The sequence below is a fragment of the Lactuca virosa genome, chromosome 3 (assembly GCF_052849685.1).
Source record: "Lactuca virosa cultivar CGN04683 chromosome 3, Lactuca_virosa_CGN04683_v6, whole genome shotgun sequence".
Taxonomy (NCBI): Eukaryota; Viridiplantae; Streptophyta; class Magnoliopsida; order Asterales; family Asteraceae; genus Lactuca; species Lactuca virosa.
The window spans coordinates 110,337,727-110,358,121 of NC_136428.1; the positions used below are offsets into that span (position 1 = coordinate 110,337,727).

The window sequence follows — 20,395 nt, forward strand, 5'->3', positions numbered from 1 at the left end:
AACTGAACTAAAAAACATTGAACCGCACCAAAAAAACAATTCGTACTAAAAAACATTGAACTGCACCATTAATCTTTCATCTAAAAATTTCATTTGAATTTTTCATTTCGCACGAGATCCCTCCAAATTTCGTTCAAAATTTTCATGTTTTTCAAAAATTTCATTCAATCTTCCCTCTTTTATATAACAATGGAGACACAACCTTTTTTCTTAATTATAGATTTGTCGATTTCATGCTTGAAAACGCAAGTGAGATATGTTCATTATTTATCTTCTTTTCATTAATGACATTTGAGACTCCATTTTTCTCTTATTAATTGTAAATGGATGTGATATTTTAAGTTTTAACGATGTTTTCTTGTTTTGAATCTCTGCAAATGCTTCTTCTTCCGTGATATATCTCCAAGAAAGGATCCAAAGACTTATGATGTTGCATCAATGACTTTCAATAAATTGGTATGGAGCTAGTTGTTTGCAGAATGAGTTTTAAGATGTTGTCGAAAAAAGAAATTGAAAACAACGTCGCTGAAATGTGATTTCCCAAGAACAGATTTTTAATTGGTAGAGAAAAAGAAATTGTAGGGATTGAAACCGCTCTTTTTGGAGAAACTAAAATCAAAGAAGGAACAACTGAAACCTCTAATGGACCTGCAGTTGAGGAAAACGAAGTTTATGGAATCATAGGTAGAAAGTTCAAAACCAGATTAAGATATTACGATTGAACCACTGATTGAAAAACACTCACCGAACATACCTAAATACAAGAAAATGAAGCTTCATAAGTAGCGTGGTGTGCATCAATGACGAACCTGTTAATTGGTGCGGTTTTAGCTAGCTATTTTTTGAGGCAGTTTTTGGCTATTTTTTGGTGCAGTTTTAGCTATTTTTTTGTGCGGTTTTGGCTACTTTTTGGTGTGGTTTTGGAACCGTACCATTAAATAAGGGTATTTTTGATGCGATATTTTTTAGTTCGGTTCAATAACCGCATCAGTTAATCATTTTAACCGCATCAACAAATGGCTTATGTACTAGTGTTTCTAGATTCTTTTGGGTAGTGGGTATGTTAGTATCTTTTGTAGCTTTTTGATACTTGATGTTATCTATACACAACCATGTACACATCGCTCAAAATTTTGGATTATTTGTTTCTTGGGGTTGTGGATGCATTGCTATCAAGGTGGAGTATTGTTTTAGCGATACACAATGCTTGTTACACAACCGTTCGAGAAATTATGAACCAACTTGGGGAAGATTTGTTAACCTAATGGTATATGCTATTTCATCTCAGCCTCACAAGAAATAGTAGAAAATGCAAAAAGACGACAAGGTAGTTTTTTGTTTCACTCTGATAGATGTGGACAGTTTGGGCCTTGGCCTTATAAGAAATAGTTGAAAGTCCTCAAGCCTCCTAACAAGTTATACCTAGTGTTCATTTTAGGCACTAGTGTTTGCTCTCATCTTCTCTCCTACGATTTCTAAGTAGATTAGGCTCTTTGTTTCCATTTTTTTTTCGATATATTAGTGTTTTATAACCTTTTTGATTGTTGATCACTATATATATATATATATATATATATATATATATATATATATATATATATATATATATATATATATATATATAGGTAGAGGTTCATTTGAGACCATCTATATTTTGTGAAACATAGGGACCAAATATTAGCCTTTGATCAAATTTGATCTTGTGGTTCAAAAAAACCCTGATTAAGGCGCTTAATTAAACACTTAAGGGTAGATTAGTCAGATTTTAATCATATAATGGAATCCCCTGATTTACATGATCTTTCCTTAATCAACGTACAAAATCAAATTCGCTCTTTCATCAGATGATTTCCTCGGATGATTTTCTCAATCGCAATGAGTTTTTTACGTTAATTGTCACTCACGCTACGATGATTTGTGATTTTACAGGCTTATTGAAAGAGAATTCAATTTTTTTAGACAATTTGGTTCATTAATCCGCTGTGATTTCAACAATCGGTCAGTAAGTTTTTGTTTTTTCATAGATTTACAATTGATCAGCAATCGTTTTCAGAATTGTTTCAATCACAAATCGCAAACTACAGAAGGATCGATAAGGAACGATTTTTTACAATTCATCATCAAAATGGAACAATTTCTCTATTACAAAAGGACCATATGCAGGGATTTATTTTCATCAATTTTCCTTTTACAGGAGGTTTGTAAGTAAGGATTTTAATTTTCACTTCATCAATTTTGCTATTAGAGAAATCAATTTTTAGCAATTTGTCATCATCTCCAATTGATCATTAATTTAGATTGATATTGAACAGTTTCAAGGTTTGAATTTTACTTTGAGAAAAGTTAATTAAACAACTCATCATCAGTAACAATTGATGTGCCATCTGTTTGATGAAGGAAGAATTATATTAAGTAATTATTTGATACACCAGTTTGATGAAATGCCTAAGAGAGGAATCATAACTTAAGATATAATACCTTTAAAGTCTAGACATGTGCATAATTAATTGATATTTGGTATCAATTTATGGCTCTGGAGTGTGAACTTTACATATATATGTTGAAGATAAGCACCATAAGAGCATTGTCACATAAAGTCAAGTGATCATGCACCTTCACTAACCTTGAAATGAAAGTAGGTACTTATAAAAATTTTCTTTTCCTTTGGTTCGCATCTAAATGATCAAATCGTATTCTGGTTGATATAAATGTTATTATCTTTTTCATCATACTAAGACAAGTACACCAAATGGTGCATGTTTGAAAGATTGGTGTGAGCATGACAGGGAAATCTCAGACCATGTTGATGCTTGAAGCTTGTAGCATATTTCCTCATTGGTTTTTTATTTTTGCTTATCTTATTGAAAGGTTTATGTTATTCATTATCCTCCTTATCAATAGCATGTGAAGTAAAAGATGCATTTCGACCAATTTAGCATGAATCAGAAGAGGTACTTGGCCCCATTTCATCACAATGTTATACATCACATACTATATAGTATACTATTCTAACTTGAATAACTTGAAAAGCATTACTAATACGTCCTTACATATTCAAAAAATTCCTTTTAGAATATAATTTTGTAAATAGTTATACAATAATAAATATTAACAGAATACTTTTTGTACGTCAAATTAGTGATGGTGCTAAAGAATCTCACTTTAGCAATGAACTCATTTTAGCTAATGGTTATTTAACTTGGATTCCGAATATTCTACATGAAGAGATATATAGTGATTTAATTTGGATTCTAGATATTCCAGATAATACAATGGTCTAAATAGATACAATTCTAGAATATTAATCATACTTTAATTTCTTTAGTTCACAAAAATGATAAGTTATAAGAATACAAGCTCTTAACATTATGTGTTTCACGGTTAATTTCAAAAGAATGCAAATTATTAATGATCAAAACATAATTCAACATATTGTTATTAGTTTACATAATACATGATTCTAAGTATAATAATTGAAAACCATTACCTATATGTCATTCCGTATTTCTCCTATTTATAATATTGTGTTTAGAATATAATTTGTAAATCATTATACAATGATAAATATTAGTCGGGTATTTATTTTTGCAGCTCAAATTAATGCCGTTGAAGAAAAATCTTATTCAAGCACTGAATTCATTTCAACTAATGGTTCTTTTGTTTGGATTCCGAATATTCTAGTTTGATTTTTTTTGTTGAAATAATCAACTAGTTTGATTCAATATATGTTATATATCGTGTTGTTACATGTCTAACTTTGTCATATTACACATCTAATATTATCATGTTAGTGTATAATCTAAAATTATGTGTAATATTATGATATGATTGTGTAATTTATTGAAATTATGTATTGAGGGTTACTATAGTTTTGTACAAACAGTTCTTTATAACCGAAATGTTATGGATATACTTTTGTAAATCATAATCCATGTTAAGTTTTAATCACTTTGTAAAAATGTCGTATTTTTATTCAAGTTTGTTTTTTGTTGTTAGAAATAATCAACTACTATTATGATACTAAGTTTTTTTTAATGTTATAATTTTAATTTTAAGATAAGTATTCTATAAACGCTATTTTTACATGTATAATACCCTGTAACACTAATGTTTATTAGTGACAAGATTTGTAAGTTAGAATATCATTCTATTATTCTATATTCAGAATAAATAACATTTTTATATATCACTATTAATTAATATAATTCAAATATGCCAACGTATTTAACTAGAATATTACTCTATTAGAATATTTTACATATAACTTATTTTGGTTTTCTATAGATTATTGCATATATTCTTGTAATACTATAAATTGTAAATTCAAAATATAACATAATGATATCATAATATTACATATAATATTAGAATCTTACATATTGTAAGTTAATTGTATATATTACAACACAAGTTCATAATATTACATATTAACAACACAATATTAATTATTGAATGGTTAGAATATCTAGAATAATATCATACCAATGAGTATTAAAAAAACCTAAATTTAATTATGCATCACTATATTAGAATATTCTACTTATAACTTAGAAAATAATAGACCATTATTCTATTGAAATATTCTACATATAGATTATGAAAACATACAACATATAACATTATTCTATTAGAATAAAATATACTACATATAGATTATAAAACCATACAACATATAACATTATTCTATTAGAATATTCTATATGTACAAATTGTTTTCATGTAATAAATCAACTTATTCAATCGAAAACCTACAACATTATTCGAAAATATACAACATACAACATTATTGTATTAGAATATTCTATATATACACAATATTTTCATGTAAATGAATTAACTTATTTAACAAAAAAACATAGAATATTATGTTATTATATTATCAACATCATACATCATAAACTGCAACATTCTAATGATTTTAAACATCATACACTCTACTTATAAAATTTAGCTGGATTTATCACGTAAATTCTAAACAAGACAGAAAAATCAATTTATGATAACAAACAACACATAACATTATTCTATTAGAGTATTATACATATACTTACTATAACAGAAAACATAAATTATTATTCTAATAGAATATTATATGTACAATCTTTAATTTTAAATTCATCTTAGATGTGAAAGACATTACTATCATTACATGAAATAAACTATAACACTACATGTATTATTCTTTAACATATAACTATTGTCCAAACATAATATTGTTTTATTAAACTTTCACCAATCTTCAAACCTTCAAACCATAATTATTGTTTCAAACATTAAACCATACATATTGTTCAAAATATAGAAAATATAGCCAACATTCAAAGAGAATAATACTCTTAATAACGATTAAACTCTTGCAAATATTTTATCATGTCGATCAACAATCCTCATTCCATTGCATCCTTTCTTGCACCATATTAAGATCCTTTGCTCAATCATATTTTCCAAACTGCATAGATTGTTCAATTAGTGCATATGTAGGTTAGCATTTAGTTTGCCTGCATCATGAAAAGTAAAATCAATATAATGAAATATTTATCAGAACAAAATATCCAGAATATACAAACTACATTCAATTAATAACATACATAAAAAATTTGTAACATTATAAGAATAATTAAAAATAGACTTTTATTCTAAATTTTTTAGCACAAAAATAATAACTTAAAAATTCTAATGAGATCATAAACAACTAGTGTGCATATTAGAACACTTTTGTTGATTTTGAGTTTTCATAATAACTCAAAATCTATAATCATGACAATTTTGAGTTACTTATAGAGTTAACATCTAGATGTAAATATCCTAATGGTTTCACATATTCTATACAAATCAAGGTTTAAATGACAGGTTGTATAATACGATATTCCATTACATCGTGACTTTTAGAGATAATTTTACAGTAAAATATCTCAATTAGAATACATTGTTGAAGATACACAATGATTTTGACTAAAAACTATACTATAGTCAGAATATAGAGTTTTATTGAATATTCCATACATGAATATATTAACGCAAAATCATACAGAAAAAATAAATTTGACGATTACAACACTTAAACTCAAAATCACATGCTAAGATAAAATTGTGAATAGATTATAGTATTATACGTTACCTATAACAACTCTAGATGTAAAATTTGAATTCGATTGTGTAGAATAAGCCATTTGCTGGAATAACAAGCTTCATTTTCTTTAATTTACGAATGGTTGGTGATCTAAAACTTGATCTGATTTTCGAATCAGAATCACAAACTTGAAAACCCAAATGAGAAGGAATCATAAATTATGTTAAATCAGAATGCCTAAAATATTTATGTATTAAACCTTATTTTAATGTATGTGTACTACATTATCTAATTAATCAAAAGAATAACATTAGAACTTAATATTTACTAATCATAATACTTAGAATATTACATACTTTAAATCAGAATATGACATATAATTTTAGAATATATGGCACTGATTCATTATTTTGACTAAAAACTATACTATAATCAGAACACATAGTTTTATAGAATATTTATAGGTGTATACATTAAATCAAAATCATACAAAGAGATAAATTTGACGATTATAACACATTAACTCAAAATCATATGCTAAGATACAACAGTGAAGAGATAACTCTAAATATAGAATCTGAATCTAATTATGTAGAATAAGCCATTTGCTAGAATAATTAGCTTCAGTTCTTTTATTTAGGAATGATTGATGACCCAAAATTTTATATGGTTTCACAATCAGAATCATAAAGTTGAAAAATTGCAAGGAATAAGAAATTGTGTTAAATCATAATGCCTATATATTTATGTATTAAACCTTATTTCAATGTACGTGTACTTCATTATCTAATTGATCAAAAGAATAATGTTAGAACTCAAAACTAATCATAATACTTAGAATATTACATATTTTAAATATGAATATGACACATAAATTTAGAATATATGGTATTGCTTCATCATTAACCAATTACTATTACAATACTTCACAAAAAGGTTCAAAGCAAAGTTGTTTCCAATAAAACAAAAATGTATAAGATCAGATACTACACATCATTTAACAAAAAGCATACAAACAAATTGTTTCCAACACAATCATAATGTTTAAACTGTAATGTAACACATAATTTCAAAATATTTCATATTATCACATAGTGAAAGTTTTAAAGAAAGTAGTTTCTAACAAAAGAACATCCAAAATCTAAACGAAGGAGGGTCTGACTTATCAAATCATAATATGTATAATATCAAGTTATCTAGCACAAAATTATTTAACTTTCACTAGACCATCAAATTAATCAAACAAAATAACACCTAAAATCAAATTAAATTTAAAATACATGCAATTATGATTCTGTTGAACCATTGATAACCTATGATAAATGTGTGATTTCTAGTGTTTTTCACTGTTAAACCTCGAATAAGAGGCTATGGTTTTTCATCAGATTCTCTAATTAATCAATCAAAATAACACCTTAAATCAAATTATATTTTAAAATACCTGCAATCTGAATATGATTTAGTTGAACCATCGATAATTTGTTATGAATGTGCGATTGCTAATGTTTTTCGCAACTAAAACTCGAATAAGAGGCTAGGGTTTTTCAATCCTATGGTTTTGTCGATGCCAGGGTTTTCTGAGTACAGATCCATTCGTTTTCTTGATGATGAGTGCGATTATTAGGGAATTTTGTTGAAAAACTATGGATTAAAGATAGATGAATGATTTTGATCGAGAATAATTTGAAAGGGGGAGAAGGATATTAACGAACTCAAAGAAATTGGGGAGAAGAATGAAGTGAACGGTGAAGTGATCAGATCCAATCTATTGAGTGAAAAGTACAACTCTACCCCACTGTGTATTTCAATTAAGCATGGACTTCAAGATAATTTCAATTTTGCCACCACCTCCCATCGGAATTTCTGTTTTAATCTCAACCCTCTTTTTTTCTTAATCAATGGTCATCAATTGGTCCCATTGTCTCACAAAATCATCTTGTCTCAAATGAACTCAACCCTATATATATATATATATATATATATATATATATATATATATATATATATATATATAATCCGTTTGTTTCTCTCAATGGATGTACACTATCTCCTCGATGGTGAAACCGCGTTAACTACTTGTTTTCCGAAAGTTATTAGCTTGTCACTTACATTTGTTTAATCTTACTATGTGTTGCCCTCATTATCGGTCATCTTGTTGTGTTTGTACATCCTACTTTGTTATATGTAACCTGTTAGTGGGGTGTTACACTTATTTATGAGGCCAAATGTTTGATATCTCTTCGGGATATTTTTTTATTGTTAATTGTTTGGATATATGCCTTAGCATCTTTCAAAGGTCATATCAGGGGCGGATTTAGGGTGGGTTTAGGGTGGGTCACTAGTGGACCGGCAACCTTTGATTTTTTCGGACGTAGTGGAAAAATTTTCGAAGTTTTTTTTTCTATTATCTTGCAACCCCTGACTTTCTCATGACACCCCTGTTGTGAAATCTTGTGTCCGCCCCTAGGCCATATACATGCCAAATTCTTTTAAAAATGATCGTTTGCATGAATTCCATGGATTAATAAGAATTTAGAAAAATATTAATATTTTTGTTAAAGTTGATTTTTGATAAAAACTAGATGGAATCATGCGCGGCCGTTGGCGCTGATTCAATTTTTTTTTTCGTTCTTTCAACGTGTATATGTACATAATCCATCTCGTGAAGCCTTAGCTGCTACATAAGCAAACCTGACATCTAGAAGCCAGCCAATTTCATTTTTTGTCGTTGCAAAAATAATCCTCTGGTAGAAAAAAAGTCTGTTGGAGTCTTAGCTTCTATATAAGCAAACCACACATCTGGGAACAATCAAATTCCATTTTTTGGCATTCCAAGAAAACCTGTCTGGTAGAAAAGAAAAAAAGTCATAAATGTATGATTTTGAGTTTTTATTTAAATATTTAATGCTAAAGTGTTGAGTTTTTATTTAAATGTTGAGTTTATTTAAATATTTAATGCTAAAATGTGGAGTTTTTATTTATGATTTTGTAGTGGGTATGATCAGATACAACAATCCAAAATTCCATTGTTATGCTATCCATGAAGCTTATATATGGCTTCTTATATCCAAGATTTTGCAAATAAGAAAGTACACCACCATCTGGCCCTACAAATGAATTAAACAAAAAGATTTTATTTTTTTAATAAATTATAGCCCATGAAATCTGTTAATAATTAAAAAAAAAAAACAAAAAAATGTTTAAAACCTAGGCCTGACTAAGTCCAAACTCAAGAAGAAGTTTATTTTTTTCCAGCAACAAAACAATGGCCTGACTAAGTCCAAACTCAAGAAGAAGTTTATTTTTTTCCAGCAACAAAACAATGGCTTGCAGCATCTGTAGTGAGTAAAGAAGCAAAATTTATAAGATTCACAAAAGGGGTTTCCAAAAGTTGAACCACCAGAAAAAGCAACAATACAATACAAATAAAATTTTCAAAGATTCGATCTTTTTGTCTAAATGTTTCGAAAAATACCCTTCAACCCAGAAAATAAAACTTACAGCGACAGGGTCTTCAATAATCATCAAGGGTATACGGACCTGCATTACTAACGCAAATAATCGGTGCAGAAAGGAAAAAATGTATAACAAATAGCATTCAAAAGTGCATCAATATATGGAAGCAAGCATGTATATATATAAAAAAATAAAAAAATAAATAAATAATTAAATAAATAAAAAACTATTCAAAATCCCACGTTTTCATCATACTCTCAACAATCGATTGACATCAACTCCATTAAATTGAAAGAAAATCATAGACAAATCAATAAATTAATTACCTTAGGTTATAAGGAAATTCGTCAACGGTTACCTTGATTTCTTTGCCAGGTCGGTGATAATAAGCATCTAAGTCGAGACACCCCAGTCAACTGAAATATCAAGTGGGTTGCACTCCTAATCAACCAAAGAATCTCGTACTCAATCAATATACTAATCAATATACTGAAATCGAAACCTATATATAAGCAATATATAAGCAAGTAGAGCATCAATAAAATCAAACTCAAAATTTTATCCTCATGGATGAAAGCTCGCCTCTCAGGCTGTCAGAACATAAAGCAGCACACATCTACTTATCGGGATAACATGAAGGGATACTCACAACCACCAATTGAAAGCATGGAATCAAAAACCCACAACTACCAATAGAAACTATCGATTCAGAATGAAACACGTATCTTGAAGAGAACACAGGAAGAAGGCAGTTGATGCTTGAAGAGGAATAGAAGTGCAGGGGGCGTCATAGTCAACAATTCGATGGTTCCTGAAGTAGAAGATGGATCTTACATGAAGTTGCCGTTTCTATCGATGAAGTCACCTGGCTGAATGAAAGTGAACCAGATAATCTCTTTCTGACCATTTTACCCTTCAAATTCTCTCAGTGGAACCCTTAAAGAAAACTCAAGACACTCCAAAATGAGGAACATATATGGTCACATATTTGCTTCTTGTCACCATTGTTTTCTTGGCACTTGACCTCGGTGAAAGCCTCCATCCTCATCATTGTAAGGGCACAACCGTCATTTACTTTCTTTGTGTTATTAAATGTTAAGAAAAGAAACTTTGTTATTTGCAATTCCATTTTACTTCAGTTTACATGGATGTTAATTTTTTGACTTAATAGGTAAAAACTCAAAAACAAACCTGATTGTACTTGGCTGAGCGCTCTCTTACTGGTGGCAAGACCCACTGATAAATCAGCTAAAAAAAGAATCATCAGCTTCTCCACTTCTTTGTGATATTACCACACCCCAATTGTCATCCTTTTCCATCTTCACTACTTTAATGGCTTCTGTCATACTTCCAACTTGGTTCACCTACAAAATATTCTCAACATTCATTTTCGTATACAGCAGTTTCCCATTTTTTCCTTTTTGAGTTGTGGTTTTATTTTTTAGATATTCTACTAATACTTAAACAGGGTACCTTGAGAAGAACAGCATTGCAAGCATGTTCTTCGATGGCTCTTTCTACATTTTTGGGATTTGACATCAACAACTCATCACCAAAAACCTGTGCATATAATTATAAATCATGTATAAAATAATCATGTTACAATAACCTCAAATAAGGACCAAATTACCCCCCGTATTCCGATCATAAACAAACCTGGATGTGTTGGAATTTTAGAATTCGTCCGTTCGAATTTATAAAAAGAGGAATCATAATCGAAATACACAACGAAAATAGGGCAAAAAGATAATTTTGGGTTTTTTTTTACCGTGAATCGTGATAACGGGAGGCATCACCGATGGTAGCAGAAAAAGACAATTATTACACCCATACCCTTCCCTGTTCCTGAAGGTGTATTCCTGAATCTGAATAAAAAGCAACACAAAAAATGAGCTAATTAAGAGGATAAAGGTGGTGGAAAGCCGAAAACAACGGGAATGGAGAAAGTGGAAGGAGGTGTCGATAGAGATAAGGGGTGTGATACTCATCTACAAAGACCAAACGAAAAGGATTATTCAAGAAGGGTCATAGACACCAACAAATTCTTATTGGCTTACATAGTCGGTGAAGGGAGGTTGAAGCGATCAGCTTCCTTCATCGTTTATGATGTTCGCTGGCTATCCAGACAAATAAGAAGGGTGGAGACGGTGGTCTGGAGTTGGTTGAGCCAGAAGCCGGTGAGGCAAACAAAAGGAATCATAAATCTACGTGAAGCCATCAAAGGAAGAAAATGGTGGGTCGAAGATAAAATGATGAATAGAAGAACAGAAGCAAATTGAGATAAGAAGAAAGATGGGAAGTGAAAGGCGGTGGAGTGAAGTCTGTGGCCAAAGTAGGAAGGGAAAGAAAAAAAGGGGCACAAATGAGAAAACCAAAAGTTTCCTTGTTCACCACCATTTTAGCAAACAATAGTATATATAATAAATAAAACTACTTAATTTATTTAGGTGAGAAAGAGACATCTTAATTGCGCGTCAAACACTTTAAAATACGTAAGTATCCATGTGCAGCTATTCTCTGTAGAAGACATTCCATATGCTATCATGTAATGCCAAAAAAACAAAACAAATGAAGGACAAAAAAAACCTTCACGTCGATTTAACGATAATAACTAGATCATTTACAATTATATACATATATTTAGCTTACGTGTTTAAACAAGTAAAAATAATTAACTTTATATATTTTAGGGTTACAAAGGATTTGAGAATTTTGGAAAATCCCAATATAATAAAATGAGTTGATATATCCGAATTTGAGTATACCCAACAAGACTATGTGCATAACAAAAATAAAGCAAACAAGTAGAACCTACAATCATACATGCATAAACATCGAGAATTATAGCCTTGTGAATTGTACCATATAGGCAAATAGGTATTATTAGGCTAAACGGTATGGAGCATTAAACCATGTGTGATGTCCGACGTGGCACGCCAAAAGACGTGTGAACACCGCTCCTAGGCTCGGTGAGTTGTTTGTGATGTGGTGGCTGGGACGGAGGAAGACGCCCAATGAAAATGAAGAAGGCTGGCAACTGTCACATATTCGACGGGTTTATATATATATATATATATATATATATATATATATATATATATATATATATATATATATATATATATATATATATATAGAGGAGTATGATCAAATGAGAACACCTAAAAGGTTGAGAACGCGAGAACGGATCTGGACCATCAAAATATTCAGATCTGAGGCTATTATCAAACGGATCATTTACGTAAATTCTAAAACCATAGGTATTAAAGTGTAACTTGTAAAAGGTCACAATGCTATAATGGTAATTGTAATTTTAACTTGTTCCTATAATTTCACAATCACATATCATATTGCCGTTCAAATTATTTGTCCCCTACTTCATTTCTTTCTCTCTCTCTCTATACCTAGGTTTTAATCAATTCCTCCCTCAGCCTCCCTTCATCGCACATCGTTTGAATCAATCCTAATCGGAGCATCGCAAGTCTCCACCTCGATGCGTTTTTGGTTTAATCTTTCCTCCATTGCACCATCACTATCCATCTATGCAGCCTACATCACAGGTTGATGAAAGACGTAGGAAGGAAGTGAAGGCAATCGGCGACGTCTGTGGTCGGCCGTCGTGATGGCGAGGGGAGCGTCTCCGTGGTCGACGAGGCTGAAGAGGAGGAAAGGAGGAGGCAACGAGGGGTGGGTTGTCGGTCTCGGTGGATCGAAGATGGGGCACCTTTGGTGATTGGATGGATCGAAGAGAAGAAGAAAAGAGAATGGAAGCAGCGGGATGTGGGGTCTGCCATTGGTTTCTGGTGACAAAGCCCCGATATTGGGTTGTTTGGTTATCGAGAAGGGCAGCAACGATTCAAAAATAGGTAAGGGTTCCTTTTTTTTGTTCTTGTTTGATTTGGGAGAACTCGATAAGCTATTTTTTTTGTTCTTGTTTGATTTGGCAGAACTCGATAGGCTCAAGTGGGTCTTTGAAGGCTCAAGTGGCAGCCCTTACAATTGATGGAAGAGATAGCCACACAAAGTTGTAATCAGATTCAAGGTAAAAGGTTGTGCACATAAGCTGTTTGATGATATGCGTGATAGGGGTATTCATTTATGAATAGCAGGGTATTCATTTGTAAATAGCAGTGTAATCATGTGTGAATGAGTGTATTTTATTTATGATTAGAGATATTGTTTTATTCATTTGTGAATACCAGGGTATTCATTTGTTAATAACAATGTATTCATTTGTAAATAGCAATGTAATCATGTGTGAATAAGTGTATTTATTTATGATTAAAGGTATTCTTTTATGAAGAAATGATAACTTTTACACCCCTTTTATTTTTAGTTGATTAAAAGAAAGGAAATGGATTACTTGTAAATTGATATGTATTCATTTGTTATTGCAGTAGTATGAGTTTTTTTGAAAAAAAAAATCGTTTATGAATACAAATGTATTGATTTGGGGTTGGATTTCTATTAATTTTTTTGAAAAAAAACGTGAAATATGAGAAAAAAAATTTAAGAAAAAAAATTAAAATTTTTTAGTTTTAATTTTTTTTTGATAAAAATGTTTTTTATATTTCATTAATAAGAAAAATAAAAAGTCAAATATCTCCTTCTTTTTTGGTAACTGATCCTAAATTTAAGGGAATTTGATAGATTTTATTTTATTTTAATTTAATTAAAATATGCAATTACTTATATGCCCTTATATATTGATTGGTCCAGAACTGTTCTCGCGTTCTCAACCTTTTAGATGTTCTCATTTGATCATTTCCCTATATATATATATATATATATATATATATATATATATATATATATATATATATATATATATATATATATATATATATATATATATATATATCAGGGCCGGCCCTTGGCAAGTTCACAAGGTGCATATGAACAGGGCCTCAAAAAATCAAAGGGCCCAATTTATTTTTTTTATTTTTTTTAGCATTTGTATTACCTCCAGTTCGGTTAATGGCCCAAAACAAAAATTAGGTTAAAGTAACAAAAATCAGTCGACGCAAGCAAGATAGAATGAGCAGGAAAAAGCAAAGAAATTTCAAGAAAATAAAAAAACTCTTCGATTTCTTCTTTACTTACGGATGGGGCATGCATTAAATATGCAACGGTATTGTTTGTATGAGGCAATGAACAATTTTCTTCTTTCTTCTTTCATCATGAAAACATCCTATAATCTGTCTCAAAAATCAGAAAATTGTTCTTCACTTCTTTCTTCTCGAAAATCAGATCTTAGAAGCTTCAAATTCCATGTTGAGGATTCGAAATAAGAAGGAGCAGATAGGGATTATGGTATTTCCATTTTTTTTCAAGATTCCTTACTTCTTTTTCTCCTGCTTAGTGTTTTTATATCTAATTTCTGAAGGATCAATGAATTAACTTTTGAAAATAATAAGAACAAGCACTGAAGCACATAGTTTCAAAAATCAGAACAAAGAATTGAGGAAATCAATTTTAGAATTTTGGAGGTACATTAGTTTCGAAAATCCTAGTTCCTTACTTCTTTGTTTCGTTACTTTTTTTTCTGATTAGTAATACGCTTTCTTCATGATTTCTTTCGGTCTTTCTGTTGATTTTTGATACTAATCAGAACAAGCATTGAGGAAATAGATTTTTGACTCGCTCTTGTTGTTTTGAAGTGACAAAAATCAGAAAGTACTTTGCTGATTCATGATTTTTTTTATTAGAAGCATATCTGATTTGTTCTTTTTATTTTTTTCTGATTTGATTTCTATTTTTATTTATTTTGTTTTTTTTACAGTTTTCATATCTTTTTGTTGCTTAAGTTTCAACATGTAGAACCAAGAAGAAATCTACAAATTGTATACCTCCTAGATTAAAAGAAAATCTGAATATTGATATGAAAAAATGCAAGAACAAACAAAACTAAAATTTATAATTTTTTTTGCTTAGATTTTGAGATCTTTCAAATTTAGGGCCTATTTTTTGCTAAATTGCACAGGGCCTCTAAAATCTCTGGGCCGGCCCTGATATATATATATATATATATATATATATATATATATATATATATATATATATATATATATATATCCATTGAAAACAAACAAACAAAAAAAATAAAATAAAAAAATTATTATTTAATTAATTAATTTTCAAATTTAAAAACACAACCTATAACTATAATGCCACCCATTTTTATTTATTTCACACTACAAAAACACACAATCTCTCTCTATTTTCTTATTTTTTGTTCAACTTATGGATCCAAATCAAAATACATCACTCACTCCAAATGATCCATATGCACATCTTACTTACATGCAATTGTTAACATCCCCAATCCAACAACAATCTCTATTTACCAATCTTTCATACCACCCAAACTACTACCAACAACGACCACAACAATTCAATCAACCCCAATTCCAAGCCTTTCAACAACAATATTCTCAACAATCTCAACCTCAACAATTTCAAACGCAATCTTCACAACCATCTCAAGTCCCATTATTTGAATCCCAACCTATAAACCTCGACAATGACGATGATGAAAGGGTCCAAGAAACACAACGACCGTCTAGAAGAAGGCAACAAAAAGGAAAAGCTCCAGAAAAAACAAAATTTAAGCAGTGGGGCGAAGACGAGGAGTAAGCTTTAGTGAAAGCTTGGATTTTCATATCACAAGACGGTGAAATCGACAACACGCAATCGGGTCAAAATTTTTGGAATCATGTTTTAGACCACTTCCGTGCGCTCTTAGGAAGAGAAACGGAACGAACATACTACTCGGTCAATGCAAAATGGCGTGACCTACGAACAGCTTGCACGAAGTTTATGTATTTTTTTACTTCACGTCGTCTTCACCATTTTATCCAATTCGTACAACTTCTTCGATTATGTCTAGATGGTTCTCCTACAAACCCACATATGTTAAGCTTTTCCTATTCATTTATCTTGAAATTAAACATCGAATTGGAAAAACTTAAAATATGTGGGTATGTAGGAAAACCATCTAGACGTACTCGAAGAAGTCATGCGAATTAGATGAAATGGTGAAGACAACTTGAAGTAAAAAAAATACATAAATAAGTAAAAATAATACACTTATACATTTAAAATACATAAACATCTATATAAAAACTATAAAAATACATATAAATACGTAATACATAAAAAACACATAAAAATACAAAAAAATGTAAAATACTTAAAAAATATATATATATAAATACGTAATACAATACATTTATACATTTAAAATACATAAAAATACATAAACATCTATATAAAAAACTTAAAAAAATACATATAAATACGTAATACATAAAAAACGCATAAAAATACATTAAAATATTTAAAAATACATAAAAACATACGTTTATACATTTAAAATACATAAAAATACGTAAACATATACATATAAAAGCTTAAAAAATACATACATACTTAAAAATATATATATAAATACGTAAAAAAATACGTTAACTTAATACATTATATACAAATATTGACGAAATCTGCAGAAAAGTCCCATTATTTTCAAAAAATTAACAATTTGGTCTCATGACCTGCTGAACATGTCAAAAAGGGCTAAAGTGAATAAATTAGCCGGTTTTTTGGGCTTTTCTATTTATAAAGTTAAAAAGTCGGGACTTTTATGTTCAAAAAATAAAATTTATGACTTTATTAAAATTTTTTCCAAAATATTGAGATTTTTCTGGAGATTTCCCTTAAATAAAATGGTAAACAAATATATTTCCTACACTAAATCATTTATTAAATTATAAAAAAAAATGAAAAGGTGCAGTCATAATCGAACTATAAAGATTGTACATGTTTCAAATTGACAAAACCAAGAATAACATGATATTTCAGTTACATAACCTTCTACAAACAACTCTCATGAATAAAATTATAGTAAAAAAAAAAAAAAAAAAATTATGAAAATCTACCTACTCGAGTAACTATATATTTCCCTTTCTCTAAATCATATATTGTCTTCACATGAGGCTTCCTCCATTTCGACACAAAATACACAACAAACAACAAAACAACAACAAAAGCCAACAACCCTAAAAAAGTCAAAGACTCATTCCCAAATATTGACCTCATGGGGTCAAAATGGTCAACACCCATATCACTAAAACTTTGTAAAATGAACGCCCCCAAAGCCCAATCAAGTGGAAGATCATTCACCTTATTAGCATATCCAATCCTGTTCAAAATATTATAAAAATCAAACCATCTATTACTTACTTACTACAGAAAAAACAACTTTATACACTTTTTGACTTTATTACGTCATAACTTTTTACAAATTTGTACTTGTTTGTTTTTTCTTCCATTTCCCAATATATTATATAAAGTCGCTTTTTTCATATATTTTATTTATCCATACATCACTTTATCCAAACAGACAGTATCAATACCTTGTATCATCCAAGGTGATTCCAAGGGAGTCATGAAGTAAAGCAACAATGTAAGCAGAAGAGAAGCAATAACGATGCAAGTCTTCTTCATGGAAACTCGGGTATTTTATTTTTAGATTTGACCAATCTTCTTCACAGAATTTTGGTCCAGCCACCATAAGTTCAGAAAGAAATGTTCTTGGGGACAACCCAAAAAACTATAAAATTTAAAAAAAGTTAAAAGTATTAGAATATATGAGAAAAAGAGTTGAATGATTTAGTAAAAAAAAAAAGTTGAGTTAACCTTGGATGTATGGAAGAAATTTTCGGTTGCTAAAAACTTTCCTTCAAGTTTGGGTATAAATGTTGAACCAATGTAGCATTTTTCATACCCACATTTGTCTGCATTTGAAGACATGTATTGGATTAAGATGAAGGGGTAAAATGGTAATTCAATGAAAGTGTGTTGCTATTTCAATTTTCACACACCTTTGTCTTTCTGCAAGAAAGATAAGGAAGCAATTCTGCACTCTGAGAAGTTTCCAGTTGCGTGTAGATTGGATAATTGCTCATAGTTTACCAAAGTAGGAGTGAGTTTCTCTTTCCTAGTCATCACATTGTGTTCATAGCCTTTTGGAGAACATGGATCAACTGGTTTCTTGCAATCAAAAGAGTCAGTAATATGCACAAAGCTTCAACTTTTTACCAAATTATGCAAACTAATTGGGTAAAATAACACATAAATTGTTGTAAGCATCACATAGAGCTACCTACCCAAGTTAGGACCTTTTGCAACAATAGACTCCCGAAGTAAGTCAAATGCAATATTCTGTAAAATTATTACGCACATATTCAGCATCTTGAAATCCGATATTTTTCCCATATTTTCAATTGTAGCATAAAACAATGTTTACCTGACCAAAATGAAGTAAGCTATGGCTGTAAAGTTTGTAACTGATCTTCCCAAATTTGACTGTTTGCAAAAATTCAGAAGGTATTGACTCTCTTGAGACAAATGTCACCTGAAAGTGATAAACATATACTGAAGATTCTCAATGTAAAGAAGTGTTGCATTTTTTTGACAGATGATGTATGATATATAGCATACTAATTTTGGTAAGATGAAAGATAATACCAAAGTTGCATCATTGTAAAGGGAAAACATTTCAAAATCTATTATTCAGAGAAAAGAAGAACAAATAGTCAATTACAAACCTGAGCAGAAGCACCACCGAGTTCCATTATCCCTGTTGTTTCTTCAGGATCGCCTCCAAGAGTTCCAAGAGCATAGTTGGCCACAACCCATGCATAAACTCCCTCATCCGGCCCTAAAACGACAACCCAAAGTTGACATTATCACCTCCAAGAGGCTCAGAATCACTGATGACTAGCTCTATAAAGCTTTCATAATACCTGAAATAACAGAAGCCCAATCATCATTGAACTCGAATCCACAACGCCTTAGAACTTTCCTACAAGACTCCAGAATCCGCTCCTGTACACCCAAATCCAACATCCTTAAACCAGCCGTTGCCATCAATCTGACCTCCGTCTTCCCCCATTGCTTTTCCGGAACCCTCTTCCTCGCAAACGCCAGCAACTCCAACAGTGACACACCAGCCGAATCTGGATCCTCTGCAAATGTTGATAACCCCGGGGTAATCCGCATGGAACCCAAGCTGCTCTTACTACCAAAATCAAAAACTGGAGCCCCGTCTTCAATCACATACTCAAATACATGGATTCGACTCCCCGTGCTTCCTCCATCAATCACGATTCGATATCGATTCTGTGTGGAGTGTTGTAAGTTAAGATACACATAACATGACAATACACAAACTAGGATTAAGAACCCGATGGCAAGGATTTTCGATTTCGAATGGTGATTTTGTTTGTGGTTTCTGGAAAAGAGATTTGCGGGTCGAAGAAACTGATTGGAACGAAATTTGAGCTTTATCGAGTTATCCATCTTATTATGCTCTGTATTGAGATCAGAATGATTGACTGCTGCTACTGTCACACGAGCATTCGACCTTCGCATTCACAAACAGTTTATGAACCATATGGACATTGTTTGGAAATTAAACACTCGAGGTTTATGGTTCCAGTGTGTTTCTTGATTGAATTGGAGACGAGAGAGGGCTAATCGTCGACGGAATTTTGCCCTCTCTCTAGATCTTCTAGCTTGATTGGGGAAATGATGAAGTCGATGATGATTCAACCTTATTTTGGTTTCAGTTCTAGACCGGGTCTGAATTTCGTTTTTGACATCGACCTCTTCTAGACCGGATTAGTTCCTTATGAACTTAAGGCGTGACTTGCGGCAATGTCAAGCCTCAAGCTTTTTCGAGCCTTGGCGAGTCATGGTGTTTGTAAGGCGGCAATCTTCTATATAATTAATCTTTTTATATGTATTTTCAACTATTATTCATTTTTATACACATATATGAGTTAAGGCGGCGTTTTAGCAAAGCTT

General features: G+C 30.7%; 2 protein-coding genes across 9 annotated transcripts; both read right to left on the reverse strand.

Moving 5' to 3' along the window:
* Window positions 1-8,619: 8,619 nt before the first annotated feature.
* Window positions 8,620-11,893, reverse strand: LOC145166365 (cytosolic enolase 3-like). 8 transcript variants are annotated; one of them, XR_013740501.1, is made up of 4 exons: window positions 11,584-11,893; window positions 11,295-11,391; window positions 11,000-11,086; window positions 8,620-10,890 (listed from the first exon to the last, which is right to left on the reverse strand). XR_013740501.1 is itself a non-coding variant. In XM_079085318.1 (3 exons), exons 1-3 carry the CDS (start codon window positions 11,237-11,239, stop codon window positions 10,771-10,773), a joined length of 264 nt encoding a protein of 87 aa, XP_078941444.1. In that variant the 5' UTR covers window positions 11,240-11,288; the 3' UTR covers window positions 8,620-10,770. The 8 variants fall into 8 exon arrangements, 1 of the variants encoding a protein (XP_078941444.1); XR_013740498.1 differs by lacking the exons at window positions 11,295-11,391; window positions 11,584-11,893 and adding an exon at window positions 11,183-11,288 and having other exon boundaries at window positions 8,620-10,600; window positions 10,718-10,890; XR_013740495.1 differs by lacking the exons at window positions 11,295-11,391; window positions 11,584-11,893 and adding an exon at window positions 11,183-11,288 and having other exon boundaries at window positions 8,620-10,604; window positions 10,718-10,890.
* A 5,428-nt stretch (window positions 11,894-17,321) lies between these two features.
* LOC145166366 (putative apyrase 6) lies at window positions 17,322-20,167 on the reverse strand. The gene is made up of 8 exons (XM_079085320.1): window positions 19,333-20,167; window positions 19,135-19,247; window positions 18,834-18,941; window positions 18,694-18,748; window positions 18,409-18,570; window positions 18,224-18,321; window positions 17,941-18,137; window positions 17,322-17,726 (listed from the first exon to the last, which is right to left on the reverse strand). Exons 1-8 carry the CDS (start codon window positions 19,958-19,960, stop codon window positions 17,450-17,452), a joined length of 1,638 nt encoding a protein of 545 aa, XP_078941446.1. The 5' UTR covers window positions 19,961-20,167; the 3' UTR covers window positions 17,322-17,449.
* Between the last annotated feature and the right edge of the window lie 228 nt (window positions 20,168-20,395).

Excerpts from the sequence above, each read along its gene's own strand:
- LOC145166365 (XM_079085318.1), bottom strand. The coding sequence starts at position 11,239 with ATGATTCCTCTTTTTATAAATTCGAACGGACGAATTCTAAAATTCCAA. Across the intron at positions 11,087-11,182 it reads TAAAATTCCAACACATCCAG|GTTTTTGGTGATGAGTTGTT; the intron begins GTTTGTTTATGA and ends TTATATGCACAG. Across the intron at positions 10,891-10,999 it reads GCAATGCTGTTCTTCTCAAG|GTGAACCAAGTTGGAAGTAT; the intron begins GTACCCTGTTTA and ends AATATTTTGTAG.
- LOC145166366 (XM_079085320.1), bottom strand. The coding sequence starts at position 19,960 with ATGCGAAGGTCGAATGCTCGTGTGACAGTAGCAGCAGTCAATCATTCT. Across the intron at positions 18,942-19,134 it reads TCGGTGGTGCTTCTGCTCAG|GTGACATTTGTCTCAAGAGA; the intron begins GTTTGTAATTGA and ends TATCACTTTCAG. Across the intron at positions 18,138-18,223 it reads ATTTCTTCCATACATCCAAG|TTTTTTGGGTTGTCCCCAAG; the intron begins GTTAACTCAACT and ends TAAATTTTATAG.